The sequence below is a fragment of the Kogia breviceps genome, chromosome 3 (genome assembly GCF_026419965.1).
Source record: "Kogia breviceps isolate mKogBre1 chromosome 3, mKogBre1 haplotype 1, whole genome shotgun sequence".
NCBI lineage: Eukaryota > Metazoa > Chordata > Mammalia > Artiodactyla > Physeteridae > Kogia > Kogia breviceps.
The window spans coordinates 46,555,673-46,571,956 of record NC_081312.1 but is presented as its reverse complement, the minus strand read 5'-3'; the positions used below and the strand labels follow the sequence as shown (position 1 = coordinate 46,571,956).

General features: G+C 40.5%; 1 protein-coding gene across 11 annotated transcripts in view; it reads left to right on the top strand.

Annotated features, from left to right (window-relative positions):
* The window catches only part of SAMD4A (sterile alpha motif domain containing 4A), a 233,191-nt gene that overhangs the window by 34,010 nt on the left and 182,897 nt on the right, over positions 1 to 16,284 (top strand). Inside the window, exons 3-4 of one of the 11 annotated variants that reach the window (XM_067028450.1) lie at positions 8,939 to 9,106; positions 15,831 to 15,903. The exons of 8 other annotated variants lie outside the window; for them this stretch is intronic. In XM_067028450.1, coding sequence (XP_066884551.1) covers positions 9,077 to 9,106; positions 15,831 to 15,903 — 103 coding nt within the window. In that variant the 5' untranslated portion in view covers positions 8,939 to 9,076. The remainder of the gene's footprint in view (positions 1 to 8,938; positions 9,107 to 15,830; positions 15,904 to 16,284) is intronic. 2 more of the 11 variants (XM_067028451.1, XM_067028455.1) reach the window with 2 other exon arrangements.

The following is a 16,284-nucleotide window of genomic DNA, read 5'->3' as shown; positions in this document are numbered from 1 at the left end:
CTGAGTATGCTCATCTTGATTTCTCCATGCCCATATGAGCATATATTGTATGAATAATGTACAGAAAAGAAATGCTACCTTTTAAAATGCTTGTGTTAATTTGGTAATCAGTAACTGTCCAGACCTTTGAAGTATAGAGAGCACAGGCAGTTTCTCCTGGTTAGAGGTAAAATGCTAAGTACAAATAACAGGACAGAACTTGTTAGGTATAGAAAACTATAGCAGAAGGAGAACTTGAGAAAAGGAAGGAGTTAAGAGCTCAATATGATTATTCAGATGTTAGATTTTTATTGCTGAATCAGATTTAATTCGTGGTTGTACTTTTTCCCTTGGGAACACATTAAAATAGTCACTATGACAAGATGACTAAATCATGAATGAATGGAAAATATTAAGCTAGTCTCAGTCATACTAACATATCAGCAACTTGTTGGAGCTTAATTTGTGAATTGCAGTTTAAGTGACAGGAATGTACATTGCCAACATTAGGACTTTTAATTTTGGGAACACTGCAAATAATGAATTTCACAAGGTCTATTTCCAGTTTAGGGCCAACCATGAATGGTTAATTATATTGCTACTCTAACAGGTGTTTAAATAATGAAAACAGTAGAATATCTGTATGTGAAATACCACTTTGTTCATTCATTAAAAAAAAAGCCTACTCTGTGCCATGAACTATACTCAGTATTAGAGAGAGAAACTTGTAAGACTTGCCCCTGTCACTCTTTGGTGTCTTGCACACGCTTTCCCATCCAAAATACCTTCTTCTCTTCCATCTGACAACATCTCACTCATCCTTCATGTCCCAACACAGAGGCCACCTATGATGTCCAACCCTTTTAGCTCTACAGACTGACTTAGCAGATTCCTCATTGATGTTCTCACATTTGGACACATCCTACTAAAGCATTATCTCATTGTCTTGTAAATAACATAGATACTGAGTTCTCTGAGGTCAGGGACCTCCTATCTCATGGCCTCAGAGTCAGAATGGATACATAGTTGGTGCTAAATGTATATAGATTAATACATAGTTACTGAATAAATGACTGAAAAGTTCTCTAAAAATGAAATGAAAAATCTAGTAATGTTGACTAAAATCTTTACATTCCTAACTACAATACAAAGGGTCAAGACACAGTCTTGAGGGGAATAGAGGAGTAGTGTCCCTCTTAATGCAGATCTTTAGTGTATGATACTTTTTAAAATTAATTTTTATTGGAGTATAATTGCTTTACAATATTGTTAGTTTCTGCTGTACAGCAAAATGAATCAGCTATACATATACATATATCCCCTCTTTTTTGGATTTCCTTCCCACTTAGGTCACCACAGTGCATTAAGTAGAGTTCCCTGTGCTATACAGTATATTCTCATAAATTATCTATTTTATACATAGCATCAATAGTGTATATGTGTCAATCCCAATCTCCCAATTCCTCCCCCCACCCATACATTTGTTCTCTAGTGTATGATATTGATACTTGAATATTAAGATAATTGGATTAAGCATTGCTCCTAAAAGTGTTTTTGCAGGGATCTTGGTTCCCCGACCAGGGATCAAAGCTGCGCCCCCTGCAGTGGAAGCGTGGAGTCCTAACCACTGGACCACCAGGGAATTCCCTGCTCCTAAAAGTGTTTAATGAGGTTAAATGGGAAAAAAAGGTTCAATATAACATGTCTTAATGACACATCTCTTTCAAAATTATTTAAAAATTATTAACCATCTTATGTGGGCATTTCAAGAAAATATAAGAAAAAGTTCTTTGCCCTATGGAGCATGTATGATTTCTAAATTTTTTTAGTGGGAGGATACCATTTTTTGCCTTTCCTGTTATCTGTTCCAGAGTGGGACTGGTAATCTAAGGATTTTAGTAATTCAGAACTGTGATTTAGAAATTAGAGTTCATGTAGGGTTCAAGAATTAATATCTTTTAAAGCTAGAACAAATAGAGTCAAGGTAGCCTCACCTCTTTCCCCTGTGGAATCAGACTTGTAGGTGTGGAAGGGAGGGATCTTGATCTTGTCTGTTTAATATCATAAGTACATCGTGGTATGTGATATGGGAAGATGTGCCAGTCAGGTCCTGGCAGGAAAGAGACTGGCTCCCTCAAAAAGGGTAATGGAGGAAATAGAGGGACTCCTAACAAAATCTAGGCAGAGGTCAGGGAAATCAACAAAAATTGGCGAAGCATCCTAGAGTTAACAATAGAAAGCCATTGCCACTCCTTGGTCCTAAGGAGACAAGGACAGAGAGAATCTCTTGTAACTTGTAAGAGGTTTAGCTGCAGGCAAATGCTGCCTGACAGGAGCTGTGGGCTGTCAGGGGAAGATTACAGCAGCAGGAACTGGGGGATAAATACCCCAGCCTTTCTCTCTTCCCTCCCTTTGGTTTCCTGCTGGCCATTCCACTGGATGACCCAAGTAAACCCCAGAGATCAGGGAGCCAAGAGATGTAGTCTGAGGAGGGTGGCCTCCTTGGTCACAGAGCAAGGTAAGAAGGAGGGGGCCGTGCATCTGGAGGGGCAAATGGAGAATATCCAGCCGGGGAGAAAAGTCTTTAAGTTATAAAAAGTAGCCTTCCCTGTTCATAGCATACCTGTGTTCATTTGAAGGGTTAACTGGTGTGCTTCATTTGTTAGGATTTTATTGCTTGCAGACTAACCTCTAAATCAGATGTCATGAAAGGGAGCCCCATGTGGGAGAGTTTTGTTTGGGTCACAGTATTTTCTTTAAAGAAAAAAAAGTCTGTATTGTCTTTGGGGAGATTCACATCAAAATCTGAGTTTTGTACTTCTTTTGGCAAGTGGAAAATTTGGGAGCATTGAACATGCAGTCCTGTATGGAAACAATCTGCTAAGCCTAGTAGTAGCTACCCCTTTAGACAGGTAGGAACTCTTCACTTTGCCTCAATCCCCACCATTACCTATTGTGGTCCTAAACCCACATTGCTTCTGCCTGGTCCCTGTAGACATCTGAGTTCATGAACCTGCCTACAACAAAGCAATTTAGAGAAGGAAGGACAGATGAGTCACACGATCTAGAAAGAGAATGAACTCTGTCTTGGAAGACACACTTCTCTACAAAGGAAATAGAGAGACAGGGAGACCAATCTTGTCACTAGAGACACAGTCTGAGTGTTAGACTAACTAGGAGAAGGTTTTTCATAGATGAATGAAGTTCAGTTTTACTCTTTTAGGTCGGTCTCTACGTTTTCTTTTAAACTTTTCATTCTTTTCCATAGAGCAATGGTTGTTGAACGGCATGTGTTCCCAGCTCATCCCTTATTTCAGAACAAGGGCATGCGAGGGAAAGAGAAAGGCTGAGGTGGGGCCCAGGGGACCTTGAACCAGGAGGAAGATGAGGAGACTCTGGAAATGGGGAGAGGAGCCTTTTTGCTCTTTGGTCCATTCTTTTCTCCTAACTGCTGCTCTGTCCCTTCACGAGAGCTGGGTACATGCTGGGACCCGAATGAATGGATTCAGAGTTCCCCTCTCCTTAAGCCTAAAGATTGTCTATGTAATTTTTAAAATTGTGGTAAAACATACATAACAAAATTTACCATTTTAACCATTTTTAAGTGTCTAGTTCTATGGAATTAAGTACATTCACGTTGTTGTACAACCATCACCACCAGCCATCTCCAGAACTCTTCTTCTTTCCCAAAGGGAAACTCTGTGTGCATGAAACCCTAACTCCCCAATCCCCCCTCCCCCAGCCCCTAGCAACCAGCATCCTACTTTGTCTCTATGAATTTGATTGCTCTAAGTACCTCATATAAGTTGAATCATCCAATATTTGTTCTTTTGTGTCTGGCTTCTTTTATTTAGCACAATATTTTCAAGATGTATACATGTATCAGGATTTCCTTCCTTTTTAAGGCTGAATAACATTCCATTTGTATGTACATAGTGCAGTTTGTTTAATCCACCCATCTGTTGATGGACATTTAAGTTGTTTCCACCTTTGGCTATTGTGAATAATGTTGCTGTGAACATAGGTGTACATACATCTGTTCAAATCCCTGCAATCAGTTATTTTATATTTTTAAACATTTAATTAAACTTATTTATTTATTTGGCCACGCCATGCAGCGTGCGAGATCTTAGTTCCCTGACCAGGGATCGAACCCGTGCCCCCTCCAGTGGAAGCATGGAGTCTTAACCACTGGACCGCCAGGGAAGCCCCAACTATTGGTTATTTTAAACATTACATAAGTAATCCATGTAAAACCCGCACAAACTGTAGAAAACTTGGAAGATACAGATAAAATATAAAAGCAACCATGGATGACCCCAGCATCATCAAGGATGATGATGATAGCATGTGTGTGACCCTTGCTGTGTGCAAGGCACTCTGCTAAATAAGTGCTTTACCTTTTTATTCCTCATAATGGCCTATGAGGTAGTCATGATTGTTCTTCTCATTACAAATGAGAAAAGTGAAGCACAAAGAAGGTTAAAATGTTGAAGATTATACACAGAAAATGGCACATCCAGTATTCAAACTCAGGCAGTTTGGTTCTGGAGTCTTTGCCTAATATAACCATTATGTTATCCTGTCCACCAAGGCTAATTGCAACATAGCCACAGCCTTCTAAAGTTTTCCTCTGCAAATATATGCATATAGCTATGTGCATACACACAATGAGGTAATACTGTATACATCCTCTTTTATAATTGGCTTTCTGTATTCAGTAATAAAGGCAAACATCAACATCTTTAATGACTATGTAATGGCCAATCTTATGAAGATATCATGATTGTTAAATATTGTTATGATAGAAAAAAATTTAGTTTTTTCTCAGTTTTTCACTATTATAAAATACGGTGCTGTACTTTTTTTATGCACATATTTTCAAACACTGATCCAAATCTTTTCCTTAGAAAAAATAGATTTACTATGTCAAAGGTTATTTTTTATCTCTCTCTCTCTTTATAAAAATTGCTTTATTTTTCTGATGTTAAAAGAAACACAAGCTCATGGCAAAAAATAAGTAAATCAAGACAAAGCAGAGAAGGAGATAAACAACCTGTTTATTAATACAAACAACACTGTCAGGAACATCCTGTTACTCACACTTGTGTACTTACCCTGATTTCTTTAGCATAAATTCCTAGGAGAGGAATTGCTGAGGTAATGCACATTTTTTTAAAAAAATTTATTTATTTATTTTTGGCTGCGTTGGGTCTTCGTTCCTGCATGCAGGCTTTCTCTAGTTGTGGTGAGTGGGGGCTACTCTGTTGCAGTGCATGTGCTTCTCATCGCTGTGGCTTCTCATTGCAGAGCACGAGCTCTAGGTGTGCAGCCTTCAGTAGTTGTGGCACATGGGCTCAGTAGTTGTGGCGCACGGGCTTAGCTGCTCCGCGGGATGTGGGATTTTCCCAGACAAGGGCTCGAACTCGTGTTCCCTGCATTGGCAGGCGGATTCTTAACCACTGCGCCACCAGGGAAGCCCCTGGGGTAATGCACATTTACATTTTTGATAGATACTCCAAAGTAATATGCCTATTTTTAAGATGTTTAATTTCTATTGTCATATTAACCTATATTTCTGGAGTAATAGCCACTATTCAAAGAAGTGAGGTCTCAGATATGGACATACATAAGCCAACATAAAGTCAACCTGTTACGTAGGTCAACCTGTAGTGTGACAGGAACACACTGCATTTTTATCTACTAGCGCCATCATTATAAATAATCTTAGCACCTTGAATTATCTTTTTTAAACTATAGGTGGGAACATTGGAGCCCATAATTTTTAAAATGTTTAATCTTTAGTTTTACAGATTCTTCGAAGTAAAATTTACATGACGTAAAATTCACCCATTTGAAGTGTACAATTCAATGATTTTTAGCAAATTTACAGTTGTGTAATCATTACCACAGTCCAATTATAGAACATTTTCATCACCCTGTAAAAGATTCTTTGTGCCCACCGTTAATTCCAGGCAACCACTAATCTACTTTCTGACTCTATTGTTCTGTTTTTAATATAAATGGCTTTTAATATAAATGGAATCCTACTATATTTGGTCTGGTTTGTTTCACTTAGCGTAATGTTTTCAAGGTTCATCCATGTTGTAGCATATATCAGTACTCCATTCTTTTTTAATGGCTGAATAATATCCCGTTGTACGGAAATATCACCTCTTGTTTATCCATTCATCAGTTGATGTGGAGCCCAAAAATTTTGCGTAAAAATTTTTTTTTCTTTGTAGTACAAGCAGATTTTTTAAAAACATTGTAGTGCTTGGGTTGTATCAAGAGAAACGGGCTCCAATTTCTATGATAAAAGATTTAGAATTAGAAGAATTGAGTTCTAATTCTGGACCAGGTATTTCTCTGTCTATATGATCTTCGACAGGTTACTTGGCTTGTCTTAATTTTCTCATCTATTCAGTGATGAAGAATGCCATAATTGACTCCCAGTATTATCATAAAAATCAAATGAATTAATACCTAGGTGAAAATATAGAGTACTTTGTAAACTACAAAGCAATATACAAATATACCAATATCATCAATAACAGCAGTAATACTATTCCTAAAATTTCCAGGTAGTGTTCCTTCTGATTAGTCCTCAAATTACAGGTTAATTAGTTCAGTGGACATCCCATTAAAACTCTGTGCCTCTTTTCTTCTTAAAACACTGGGGTTTCTCCATTCGAACTAAAAATTTCAGGAGAATTTATGGACTTGTAGTCTTAGATCTTGGAGAGAAGAGACATGTACTCCTTCATACTCCGAGATCATTAATCCTACTTTTATTCTACTCCAAACCTTGTACCACATCATTTCCTAATGCCAGACTGGAGTGAGTAATAACAACCTTTTGGCAGATCAGATTTCAATTTTAAAATCCAGGAAGCAAAGCCGTGTCCTGGCCTTTCTTCTTTTTAAATTATAGCCAAATGTTCCTTTTCTGTTTTTAGGCAAGTGAGATGCCTGGTTTCTGCCAGACCAAAGGGGAGCCAGGCACCTCCTCTGTACACATCACTGTCATAAACCCAGGCAATCTGGTGAGGCAGCTACTTATGAAATAATATTGCAGCATTAAGTACCCACACCTGAAATTAGGATCTTTGGAAGACATTTTCCAGGATGTTGTTGCTCTTATTACGGGTTTCGTTTTTCTGTTTGTTCCTAAAAAAATCTTTATTAAGTTCACCCAGTACTTACATTGACCTAGCTGCTTGGAATCTGGTGAACTATCAACAGGATGTGATTTCTCTCAGAATTTGTTATTCTGCTGGAACTGTTCTGTGGTGTTTTTGTGACTTGAGTTAGCCACCAGAGAACCCCTGCTCTTTACTTTCTAGACTAACATGATTTCTCTCTGTTGCCCAGAACTTTGGGCTGGTATCTCTCAAGTAACTGGTTTAGCATGTGAAGCTTATTAAAAGCATGGTACTGACAGACAATATGGGTCTTGCCTGGAGGAGCTATTGTAGAGCCCTTTTCCTCGTAAGATTTCAAGGCAGTGTCCTTCATTTTCTTAGCAGAACATCAGCCATCAATATCCACACACTGCACTTGAAATGCTCATCACAACCTTAATCCTTCCTTGAGGAAACAGTCTGCAGGGCAGCTTGGTCATCAGTTACTCCAGTTCTCCAAGAGCTACCATTTTACCAAGTTAGCACCAGAGACCAGCTTGCTTAGACTGTGCTAACTCAGCTGTGCACAGATCCGGGTTTCAGCATCTGGGCTTTGGCTTCTTCCAACAGTTCAAGGAGGAAATGGCCACCTGGCTTCAGCTGAAGTCCCCCTTCCTTATTTTATGGAGGGACTATGCCATAAATTCCTCTTTGAGCTCAGCAGTAGAAAATGGACTGTCCCTTCTAACAAATCCATCTGCCTCCACGTTTACAAAATTGAGAATTCCCAACCTATCATGTTTCTTTTGTAGCTGTGATTTCCTAAGCTGAGAGCCAAAATTAGTGCTTCGTTACAATAACTCTCATCTCTATTTCCTGGTAGTTATCTCCCCTTTCTTCCATGTGGATTAGCTCTTCTTTCCTTTACTCCAATTATCCTGTACATGTGTTTATTTTAAGGCATTTAAAATCCTTTATGGAAGTAGGTAGTTCAGATTATAAATAAAATGGCATCGCTTGCATTATTGTCACAGTCACATTATTGACTGGTCTTTGGTGTTAGTCTGCTTCTCTCTGAACTTCTTTATCCTTTTTGATTCATTCACATTTGTATAGAGATGAAAAACCGGAATAGGGGCAAAAAAGGAATACAATCCTCAACTGAAGCTGGACAACATTTTTATAGTTTAAAGTATAAAGTTATAAAGGCTACTGTGCAAATATTTTTATTTTCATGTAAATCAAAGAGCCATCACTTGTCTTAGGTACAGTATAAGGGTTAGAGTAATTGGCTAGTAGACCTTGTTGAGGTTAAATAGTGGATCTCACAGCCCAGGGCTCCCCTGGAGCCTTTAGGGTTAGAATTTGTAAAGCATTTTTTAGTTGAATCGCATGTCTGGGTGCAGAGTTGTTATTTTAAGCAGAAACCAAGGGTGATGACTTGGAGAAAGAACTCAGACACCCTTATGTCACTTTCCATAAGAACTGATATGGGTGCTGGGGTTATAAGGCTACAGTCTGGCTAGAGTGACTTAAAGACTTTAGGATAAGATGATGATTCTAGGTCATTGGAAAAAGGAGAAAACTCCAAAGGCATCTGGCAAGAATGATGGAGAGAATATCAAGGAAAACAATATAAAAACAAAGGGGAAAGCAAGACAGAGACAGCAGGATCCCGGGGATCCAGGTGGTACCAGAAACTTCTTCTCTTCTTCCTTCAGAGTCTCAGCTGGACCCAGGGAAGCTTGTGGTTTAGAAGGGGGATGTGGGAGTGAGTGGTCATAGCTTAGGTAACCATGGAATCAGCAACCCCTTTACTTGGAACATCTTTCCAGGTCTGGACAATTCCCTTAGGATTAAGTGGAAAATCGCTGTTCAACGGGGAAGCACATCCATGTACTGCTGCGTTATTTTCAACTCAAATAATGTATTTACCTATTGCTAGAAGATACCCACCCCCCTTTTAAACCAGAATGGCACCAACAGTAGCTTCAGGGTTGAAGGTACGTCCCTTTGTGTCTGTCCTAGTCAAGGCTCCTCTGGTTACATAAAACAGAAGCCAGCATGAGCTGGCTTGAGGAAATGGGGCTCTATTGCAAGCTTACAAATAAGTTCTCAGGGGAGTGGCATGAGACTCCATGAACAGGAGCCTTTCCAGCCTCAAGAGGGGCTGGAATTGAGATGATCTGGGCCCTCAAGACAGCTACTTGCTGGATTTCTGTCTCAGGGCATCATGTCTGTCAGTCCAAATGTCTAGGTCCTTGTTACTTCATGTGCAGACTGGGAACCAGCAGTATGGACCTCATCTGTGATCTTGACAGCAGTGCAACCCTCCCCATCTGAATATGCATTTTAACAAGACCCCCTGGTGATTCGTTGCCCATTAGAGTTTGAGGAACACTGGTGTAGGTCACTGGCTACTTACAGAGTAGTTTCTTTTCATCGAGTGCCCACCCTAATGTCATCATTCCAGATGAGGGGGTGGGCAGGGCCATGTGACAAGCATGAACACCACCGGGGCTTGTAGGAGGGAGAGCCCAGGGCAGGCACATTGTATACAGTGCCCAAGACTCTTGGACTTTCCTTTAACTTTTAGCATCTCTGTCAGGGCCATGGTGGTTCCCAACTGCAAAGACGAAGTTGATAGAGAAATCTAGCGATTTACTTAAAAAGAAATGAAACGGGTTGTAGTGCCATTACTACTTTAAAGTGTCATTGTTTTATTTATCTTACTTTCATTAGCCCAAAGATAATTAAACCTGAGAACACTGTAGAGTATGCATAATTTAGTTGTACGAATATGAGTTTTGAACTCTGACATAAATGAGCTCTCGGCTAATTTAACAATAGCTACCTTTTGCTTTGAGCTAGCAGAAACTAATCAGGGCTAGTGTTTACAAAGCTGGTGGTGCCTAGCTCTGTCTGGAGTCCAGTGTGCATAGCTTGGCTCCCATAATGCCCATTAGCCTGTGAAATTGATTTTTTTTTAATGGTTGTATGGGCATTTGGCCTATAGCCAACTGTATGATGGAGCAAGTGAGTCCTGTTTTAGTATTACTCTATGAGTAAGTAGTTGGACTATTCAAGGACTGGTGTATGTGGATTAGTCATTCCCAGGGACACAGGATTCTTTTGTAATTTGGTACATTTGGTACATAGAAGGCATCTTCTTAAAAAAGGGAGATCTTTTCTACTTCCATTATTTTAAAGAATTTTTTGCTTTCTTAAAAATTTATTTTAATTTTTTATTGACAATTTTTTAAGAGCACTTTAAGGTTCTCAGGAAAATTGAGGGGATGGTACAAAGATTTTCTGTAGGCCCCCTGCCCATATGCAATATTACTATTATTATTATTTTTTGAGTTCTTTATTCCCTTAGCTCACCCTTGCTGACCACAGTTGTTTAAGGTATGGTTAGCCGTTTGCTCCTTGCTTGGCTGTTCCAGTTTTTGGTATTTGAAGTTGCTGATTTCTCCCTCTTTAGTAACTGTTTCAGCAAGAATGGTAGATTTCCATAATGCCTTTTAAAGAGAATATGTCTCTGTAAGGCACATGGTACATTTCTCTCTGAACTTCTTGAAGACACATAAATTAAATCTGTATCTTTATTGAAGCGATTCAGGTGATGGGAAAGAGTCTCCCGGATCAAGAAGGAAAGGAAGAACCAGGGCTGGTGGCAGGTAATGGAGAGACTTAGGCCACTCTTCTGATGTACAAAGTGAAGTTCCAGTGCTAAGAAAACTCCCAGTTCTCTGAAAATACAGTAAACTATTAATAAAAATCATTTTTCTTAAAAAAAACCTCCCAGTTCTGAGTAAGGAGTTTACGGTGTGTCTGCACAAGACGGAATTTTATTTTGGGAACACCGTTGGAAACCCATTAGGTTAGGTGGTCTTCAATCTCTTGTAGTCTGAAATTTTATGAACTCTTACAAACGTTGTTTATCAATCCTAAATGAAGAGAAAAAGAGCTCCCTGCCTTAAATTTATATTCTATCTAATATGCACTTTTAAAGTTTGAGTTTCCATTGCACTTCTGATCTTCTTTTAAATCATGAAATCTGTCACTCATACAAAAGAGTATATCATATTTATGTGCCATTAAAGATTAATAACCGCCCCTGTTCCTCAACTGAGAAATAGAGCATCACAGTCTTTGAAGCTGTCTCTGCTAATGTGCATTTCTAGGCTGCTTTACTGTCTCAGACCCGTGCACTGCAGTGTCTTATTTGTGACCAGTAGCATCAGTGGGTACCCCGTGACAGTGGGCCAGCCATTTTTCCTCATGCCCAGACCTTTTCAGCTTTGCAATCTGTCTGATTCTGGACGTAAGAACAGTTCAGTTTTACCACTTAGAAACTGATCTTTGATAAGCTAAGTAGCCTGCTGAAAAATAATAGCATTGTTTGTGATTTTAATTTTCCTGCTCATATGACAGTTACAGTGGCGGTAGCTTCCCTGAGCACAGGGTGAATATCTGTCAGCTTGAGGTTCTGCTGCAAAGAAAGCAAGGAGCAGGGATGCTGAAAATCCACCCTGGAGAAAGCGAAAGACCAGGAGAGCATGTCTAATGGAAACTATCTTTAACTCATCAACATTAAATCCAGATAAGTTGGCATTATTTCCTAGGTGCATGCCAGCGGCACTGAAGTCAGTCACACTGTCATTTGTGACCTGGATTTTCGTTGCCATCTATAATTCCAAGGAGGCAAGATTGGATGCATATATTTTTAAAAATATGTGCTTTGGTGAAAAGCAGAGTTTTGAAAAAAGGAGAGTGAAGGATACTATCACATTGCAGTGAAGTAGCTATCACGTTGCTATTACACTGTGTCACTTAAAATAGGAAGGAAAGCCCCATAGTGATGCAGATGTCTCACAGGACAGTTCTCAGGAGGCCCTGTGGATTGCCTATCCTGCTGCAAGTTTGGGCCCATGGCCAAAGGTGCTGGTTCTTTTTTTTTTTTAATTTATTTTATTTTATTTATTTTCGGCTGTGTTGGGTCTTTGTTGCTGTGTGCGGCCTTTCTCTAGTTGCGGCGAACGAGGGCTACTCTTTGTTGTGGTATGTGGGCTTCTCATTGCGGTGGCTTCTCTTGTTGCGGGGCACGGGCTCTAGGTGCATGGGCTTCAGTAGTTGTGGCTTGCGGGCTCTAGAGCGCAGGCTCAGTAGTTGTGGCGCATGGGCTTAGTTGCTCCGCGGCATATGGGATCTTCCGGGACCAGGGCTCGAACCTGTGTCCCCTGCATTGGCAGGCGAATTCTTAACCACTGCTCCATCAGGGAAGCCCCTGGTTCCTTTTTAGAAATGACCAGAGTTGACATTAAGTGAGTGCTTGCCGTGTGCCAGGCATCGTGTTCAGCACTGTTTACATGTATCATCTCACAACAACTCTATTGAGTAGATGCCATTATAAATGGGGAAATTGAGGCCCAGAGAAGCTGCAGCACCTGCCAGGGTTGCATTACTTTAATCAGTGTCTCTGCTAGAGTCTTGTAGAGAGAGCATTGCACAGGGTTACAAGGATGGGTTCTGGGGCAGACCATCTGGGCTCACACTGCACTCAGCCACTTACTAGCTCTGTGACCTTGGGCAAGTTCATTTAACTGCTGTGTGCCTCAGTTTCTTCATCTGTAAAACAGGGATAATAGCCTTTCCTTCCTCCTAGGGTGGTGCTTAGGACTAAGAAGTAAAGACTGTAAAGCACTTGGTCAGGCCTGGCATATAGTGCATGCTTAGGAAAGAAGAGCTAATTTGCAGAACATGGAGAGTCAGTGTTGAGCATTTCTTGAAGCCTGAGACTATTCAGATATTTTAACATTTTAGAAAATAACTCACTTTTTATTATAAGCAATAATGTTTATAATAGAACGGTTAGAAAATATGTAGAAATAAAATAGGGAAAACACTTTATACCACTATCCAAACACAACTTCTGTTAATACTTTGCTCTGTTTTCTTCTGTGCTGTTTTTAATATCGTCGTGATCATAATCATACTCTATAAACAATTTTGCACCCTTTTACATTTAAAATGATAACATGATGATGAGTATTATCATTGTAATATCTTTACAAATGTAATTTTAATGGCTCTGTAATTTCTATACTGCTCCATTGCTTGGTATTTGACTATTATAATTAATTTTTTTCATAAAAATCTTTGTGAATAAACTATATTTTCCTAAAATAACTATATTTCAGTAAAAAATGGTTAAAAAATAGATTGGGCCATTAAGAACACACACATATATATATAACTTTAAAAATCTAATTTTCACAGTAATCACTTTCCACCATGACTGACTTTACAAGTAGACTTCTTAAGGAATTCGTGTCTTTGAAACATCCTTGTTAAATAGTTAAAAGCAAGTTATCCTCATTCTTCTGACTCTCTGGTAGAGAAAGAGTAGAGCTTAACTTAGAATAAAGCAATAATGAACTCAGTTCGGTGTTTACTAGGTGTGCCCATTTTTACCTTAGGACTGTTCTAAGTACTGGGTTGGGCCAAAAGTTCATTCGGGTTTTTCCATAAGATGTTACAAAATCCCAAACGAACTTTTTGGCCAGCCCAGTACTAGGAGGGAGAGGAAATCGTAAAGATAAGTTTAAGGATCAGCCCCACCTTTCAGGAGCTAGAAAGCGTGTCCTTTCTACTGTAAGAAAAAGAGCTCAGACCTCTACATGGCTTAGTTCTGGTGTGTGTGTGTGTGTGTGTGTGTGTGTGTGTGTGTGTGTGTTCGCACATGCTTTTGCAACATTGCTTCCATGCCTCAGGCAGGCTCACAACGTAGTTTCCAATAGTGAGAGCTCAAGACTGGAGAGCACCTTGCAGTCCTGGTTGTCCATCACAGACTGATAGGACATTACTGTTTACAAGCTGCTTGCGGAATGTTGCTTGGTGCTGCTTAACCCGTGGCACGTGTCTGCTTCTAACATGTCCCTTTGTGGGAGGCAGAGCTGAGCCCTGGCAGGGAGTATGGCTCCTGCACAGTCAGGCTGGCGCAAGGCTGCTTCTCTGAGGCAGGCACAGTAACCTCTGAAAGGTAAAGGGCACAGGACCGCTTTGGTCTCCGTGCTCTAGAAATCATCACTAGTCCGTCAGCATCCATTCAGCACATTTCTTGAGGGTTTTCTGTAAAATGTCTTTTCATAATGTCTGTTTGAAAGGCTGTTTTCAAAGTCCAGAGAGATTTAGCGACTCAGAAATTCCTTCTTTCAACAAGCTTCATAATACCTGGCACCATGTTTTTGATACCCGCCTCCTGTAGTCCTTTAGTTTGGTGGCTGAAGAGAATCTTCAGTTGGGTTTCTTCCTCACTGTTGGAAATGCTGAAGAAGGTGTAAGGGCGGTTGACGCATCTTCATGTATTTGCCAACGCTGTCTTTTGTGCTACCCAAGAAGAGAGAACATTTGAGCCTACTTTCGGGGGAAATTCCTCTCTGGGCTGTATATTCCTTCTTGCCTGGTGGGATGTGGGGGTCAGAGGGTAGCCTGGCCAGTGGAGATTCCACAGAGTCTGAGGCGATGACTCTTACCCGAGCTGGGTTACCACTGGAGTCGTGAGAACACGAGGCCTTGACAGAACAAGATAGAAAGGAGAGACAGGAGTTTAGTGATGTCAGTGATGGAAATAGGTAATAGAGCTAAGGCCAGGGAATGGAGCAGAGGGCCTGGGTTATGTCATGCCAGGGGACATTCCTGAAGGGCAGGTGAAGAGAGCTGGCGGTGGAGCTCAGAGAGCGCTGTGTCAGAGGGAAGTTACTCACGGGGATAGGCAGCCATGGGAGGTAGACATAGTTTCCATTTACGAAGAGCAGCTGGTTCAAGCTCTGAGAAGAGAATGGGGTATTGGGCAGTGCCCATGGTAGGAGACAGTAAGAAGTGTGTAGGAAGAAGGAGGGCTTCGAAGTTAGGAGAAGCAGCAGGGCATCCTGCAAAGCCAGGCAAGGAGAAGGGCTCTCAGTTAATAGCATAAAAATGACAGAGTGCAAATCATTTGAATTAAGACCTGAATCTGAGTCCTGGACTTTGCCATTTACTGTGTAGCCTTAGTCAAGTTACTAAAGCTTTCTGGGGAATTTCACACCAGCCAATTGGGGATGCTTAGAACACTTTCCATACCTGACCAAGTTGTAGTGTGGATCAGAGGAGATAATGTATTGGAAAGCACTTAGTATACTGAGGTGTCTCATACAAAACTTCGAAAATCTGCTTTGAGTCCCAATGTCTCACCTGTCATGATAACTATTAATTTTTGTTACACCCTGCCTGATTTTATAGATTCGCATTGCACCTGTGTTTTTATCATATGATCTCAGATATGTATTGAAAAGAAGTGGGGCATAAATAGAAGAAAATAGCTTTCCTCTATATCCTGCCAGCAAATATAGGAAAATGCTAAGCTAAGCCCAGTTAGGGCATGGAGTATGTCTCTTTTGTTTCATGCTGGACTTGCTGTGCCTGGCACACAGTAGGTGTTGAGTTAATATATGTAAATGAATGAACAAATGTCTTGCCAAATTCTCTGAGCTGTGAATTTTGCATTTAAGCTAGCTGGAAGAAGGGAATCGTACTCAGAGCCACCCGACGTCTTTTTAGTGGGAGATGAAGGCTATGATTTTATTAGGTGAAAACATGGAAAGAATTGTTAGTCATAGAGTCACAGATTTAGAGGTAGGGAGGACAGCAGGAGAAGCAAGATTTATTATTACCACTTTTTTAAAGGTGAGGTGCCTGTACCCAAGGATGTGGAGTAACTCTGGCTGGACAGTTTGTAACAGAAGAGAGGCAGAGGAAGGTAAAATGTTTGTCTTATTCTTTGTACCTGTAGGAGGCAGAATAACGGCCTCCAGAAAATGTCTGCATCCTAATCCCAGGGACGTGCGAAAATCTCATGTTACATGGCACACGTGCAGATGGAATTAAGGTTCTTAGTTTAAGCTTAAAACTGGAAGATGCTTTTGGACTCTCCGAGTGGGCTCCATGTAATCACAAGGGTCCTTAATGGGAAGTGAGAGGTGGGAGAAGAGTCAATGCCAGAGAGATGTGATGGGAGAAAAACTTGATCAGCCACTTACGGACCTTGTGGATGGAAGGGGGCCGTGAGCCCAGGAATGTGGGCGGCCTCTGGAAGGTGGAAATGGCAAGGAAATGGATTCTCCCCCAGAACCTTCAGAAG